At 56.0% G+C, this 3769-nt stretch overlaps 1 protein-coding gene across 1 annotated transcript; it reads left to right on the plus strand.

Annotated features, from left to right (window-relative positions):
- Positions 1-1337: 1337 nt before the first annotated feature.
- Positions 1338-3225, plus strand: LOC127781622 (peroxidase 40). The gene is made up of 4 exons (XM_052308607.1): positions 1338-1731; positions 1827-2018; positions 2129-2294; positions 2380-3225. The coding sequence occupies exons 1-4, from the start codon at positions 1417-1419 to the stop codon at positions 2808-2810; spliced, it is 1104 nt and encodes a 367-aa protein (XP_052164567.1). The 5' UTR covers positions 1338-1416; the 3' UTR covers positions 2811-3225.
- The last annotated feature ends 544 nt before the right edge of the window (positions 3226-3769 follow it).

Raw genomic sequence — 3769 nt, forward strand, 5'->3', positions numbered from 1 at the left:
CGAGTAGAACTCCTTCCATCCGTGGATTCTGTATCTATTTCGTGATAGATTTCCTTAACGCATACAGAAACTATCCGTATACGCGCTGGTATACCATATCAGTATACAACGTATATCCAAGGACATAGGGTATACCTTATCCGTAACCCTGACAGAGTGTGAGGGCCTTGAGTCGCCCATGTAATAAAGTACTTTTATGTTTCCACAAGTGTGCCTTGTAATAAATCAACAATGTCTATGTGTACCTTGCCTCTTGGGAGGAGGATTAATGCACCGAGCGTTTGGAAATGGTGTATATTTCCGGGCGTGACAGAAGCACTGGATGCGCTGCATCTCCACGCGCCGTCCATCGGGGGGAGGGGGGCGGAGGAGGAGGGGGATGCCGCCCGTCGCGGAGGTGGAAGGGGGAGGGGGAGGGGGAGGGGAGGGCGGTGGAGGATGAGGTGAAAGAGGAGGGGGCCGCCGCCGCCGCCGTGGTGCGCCGCAGCTGCCTCCGCCGACAGCCGCCGGCCGCGGGAGCACGCCAGATCTGCCGGAGGGGAGGGCGCCGCCTCCTCCTGGCAGCCGCCGGTGGCGGGAGCCCCCCGCCACCCCCTGCTCTGCTCGCCGCCACCGCTCGCGGGTGCTCGTCACCTCCGCCAGCCGGCCACCAGCCGCGGGAGCCCGCGCGCCTCTGCCAGGGAGGGAGAGAGACGAGTGAGAGAGACGGGGGAAGGGAGGGAGATCATAGAGAGACAGAGAGGGAGGCATTCGAGAAGGGCCGGGAGGGATCGATACAAGTAGATATGGCTGGGAGAGATACTCGGCTCCGTCTCGGCTCAAAGGTATAGGTGCCAGTTCTTTAAATAACCGATACCTATAATATATTATAGGTACCGGTTATTTTAAAAAACAGGCATCTATAGTATAGGTGCCGGTTCTAGCGTGTATAAAGGTGCCGGTTATATATTTTTTTCCATCGTGGGGAGGTGGGAAAAGCTATGTGCCGGTCCCTATGAAGGTTCTCGTAGTAGTGGCAAGATCCTACGGCGAAGAAAACGTTAAATACCCCAAGAAAAAAAAAATCGGCTGACAGATATTTAGCGAAATCGTTGACGTAGACATATACATGGAGTATATGAACACAACTACGACAAAGTTCTGCCCAGTAAAAACGGCCCAACGAATCTCTGACAGTCACGCAGGAAGCCTGCATCTCCCCAAAGACCCACTTATACCTACTCTACCATCATCCATGAGGAGTAGCCCTGAGCCCCTGACCCGGTCTCCATCTTCTGGCTGGGTCTATATAATATAACCATCACCCAGGGCGTCTCTCTCAATCAAACCATCACAAACACCAACTGCAACTGGAGTAGATAGCGCTACCTCTCTCCAGGCTGAAAGCTACTTGCCATTATCATTGTTCTTCCAGCCATGGATCAGCTGCTGGCCCTGGCGGTGGCAGTCCCGCTGTTTGCTCTTGCCAGTGCACTTGCTGCTGCCTCTGCTACGCCGGTCAACAAGTCCTGCCTCAATGGTAGCACCGGCGCCGCCGTCAGCATAGGGTACGGTGGTGCCAGCGCTAGCGCTGGCGCCGGCGCCGGCGTGTCTCTTGGCACCGACGCGTACTGGTTGGCCTGCCCACTTGCCGAGGAGATCGTCCGAGACGTCGTGGAGAGGGCTGTCGCCGCCGACCCCCGCATGGCGGCGTCCCTCCTCCGTCTCCACTTCCACGACTGCTTTGTCAATGTGATTTTCTTTCTGTTTGCCGCGCTACATGTGTGAAGTGGTCGTCACTCGTCAGGGCCATTGATGTGAGCATGTCGATGTGTGTTTTTTGCTAGGGCTGTGATGGCTCCGTGCTCTTGGACGACAAGCCGTTATTCATCGGCGAGAAGACGGCCGGGCCGAACGCAAACTCGCTCCGGGGATTCGAGGTTATCGACGCCATCAAAGCCGAGCTCGAGAACGCGTGCCCGGAGACCGTCTCCTGCGCTGACGTCCTCGCCATCGCCGCGCGCGACTCTGTCGTGGCAGTAAGCCATATCTACCTAATAGCCAAGCAGATATATACCACGCATGTGTGTAAACCATCCAAACTGTAATTGTTGCTCACGTTGTGGTTGTGTCTTTTTCGAATGATCAGTCAGGCGGGCCGAGCTGGCAGGTGGAAGTCGGCCGGAAGGACAGCCGCACGGCGAGCCTGCAGGGCGCCAACACCAACCTCCCGGCGCCCACGTCCGGCGTCGCCACCCTCGTGCAGAAGTTCCGGAACGTTGGCCTCTCGGCCAAAGACCTGGTCGCTCTTTCCGGTAACCAAGGCTCCTCCATCTTCGAATTCGAATACGTTACAGATAGCTCGCATATGTTCATGGATTGCGTCCATGCATGACGCAGGCGCGCACACCATTGGTAAGGCGCGGTGCACGACGTTCAGCGCACGCCTCGCTGGCGTCGGCGCCTCGGCCGGCGGCGGTGCCACTCCAGGTGACCTTTCGTTCCTCGAGTCACTGCACCAGCTGTGCGCAGTGTCCGCCGGCTCGGCGCTGGCGCACCTGGACCTTGCCACGCCGGCCACTTTCGACAACCAGTACTACGTCAACCTGCTCTCCGGCGAGGGCTTGCTGCCGTCCGACCAGGCGCTGGCCTCGGCCGGAGCAGCTGCTGCCGGGGCGGAGGACGTGGCCGGCCTCATCGCAGCCTACGCTTTCGATGCGTTGCTCTTCTTCGACGACTTCGCATCATCTATGCTACGGATGGGGAGGCTGGCGCCGGGAGCGGGCACCGCCTCCGGCGAGGTCCGCCGCAACTGCCGGGTGGTGAACTAGCTAGCTAGGTTGCTGCATGAAACAAGAAGGAAGCTGATTATGCTCCCAAAATTAATTAGGAGTATCTGTGCATCAGATAATTGCGCCAGCTATATATGTATGTGTCTGCTAGTTTCTCAATCTAGTCATGTATCGTTAATTAGCTAAAAAGATGATAGCTGGATTATCCATTATCTTAAAAAAAATTAACTAATGGTGTCTGATATTTGATTTGTTTAGTTAATCAGCTTATCTGATATATATATGACTATCCTGCATGTAATCGAATAACTATACTAATAAAATCGGGCAAGTCATTTTCAGTCATATATATTACAGGATGTGATACAAATAATCACATTAAAAAAATAAAAATGTTTATTGCACAAGCTATATTCTAAACAAAATTTATAGCGCACGTACTGAAACCTTTAGAGCATCCCAGCAGCTCCTCTATCCGATTCTCCATCCCTAAATTGGCGCATAGGAGCGAAAAAACCACCTCCAGCAGATGCGCCATCCAGTCATTCAAAACTAGCGCACGCGCCAAAACCGGAGAGAGAAAGGGGAAATATAACATGTTTCTCTCCTCACGCCATATCACAACGACCGCGCTCCCGCCCCCATCCAGAGTTCCGCGACCTCTCCTCCAAAGCGACCTCCCCTCCATCGTTGTCGTCGCCGGCCCGTTTTTGATTTTTTTTACAGAGGACGGTGGAGAGGGAGGGTTTAGCCGTGGAGTGAGGGTGGAGAGGGAGAGGCATACCAGATCTAGAAGGAGAGAGGGGAGAGCGGCGAGGCAGCCGACGGGGAGAGAGGAGCGGCGGCGGCGTCCTCGATCCGCAGCCTGCGCCGTCCCCGATCCGCAGCCGGCGCCGTCGCTGCTAGGGCCGACCAGCGTCGTTGTCGATGCTCGGGCCGCCTGGCGTCGCTCACCGCCCAGCACCTCCGTTGCCGCTCGCGCCTCTCAAGTCCGCCGC

This window comes from Oryza glaberrima, chromosome 8, assembly GCF_000147395.1.
Source record: "Oryza glaberrima chromosome 8, OglaRS2, whole genome shotgun sequence".
NCBI lineage: Eukaryota > Viridiplantae > Streptophyta > Magnoliopsida > Poales > Poaceae > Oryza > Oryza glaberrima.

What these genes read in the sequence shown, in the direction of transcription:
- LOC127781622 (XM_052308607.1), top strand. Translation starts at nt 1,417, where the DNA reads ATGGATCAGCTGCTGGCCCTGGCGGTGGCAGTCCCGCTGTTTGCTCTT. An exon ending in TCCACGACTGCTTTGTCAAT is followed by an intron (nt 1,732 to 1,826) that starts GTGATTTTCTTT and finishes GTTTTTTGCTAG; the next exon opens with GGCTGTGATGGCTCCGTGCT. An exon ending in AGACCTGGTCGCTCTTTCCG is followed by an intron (nt 2,295 to 2,379) that starts GTAACCAAGGCT and finishes TGCATGACGCAG; the next exon opens with GCGCGCACACCATTGGTAAG.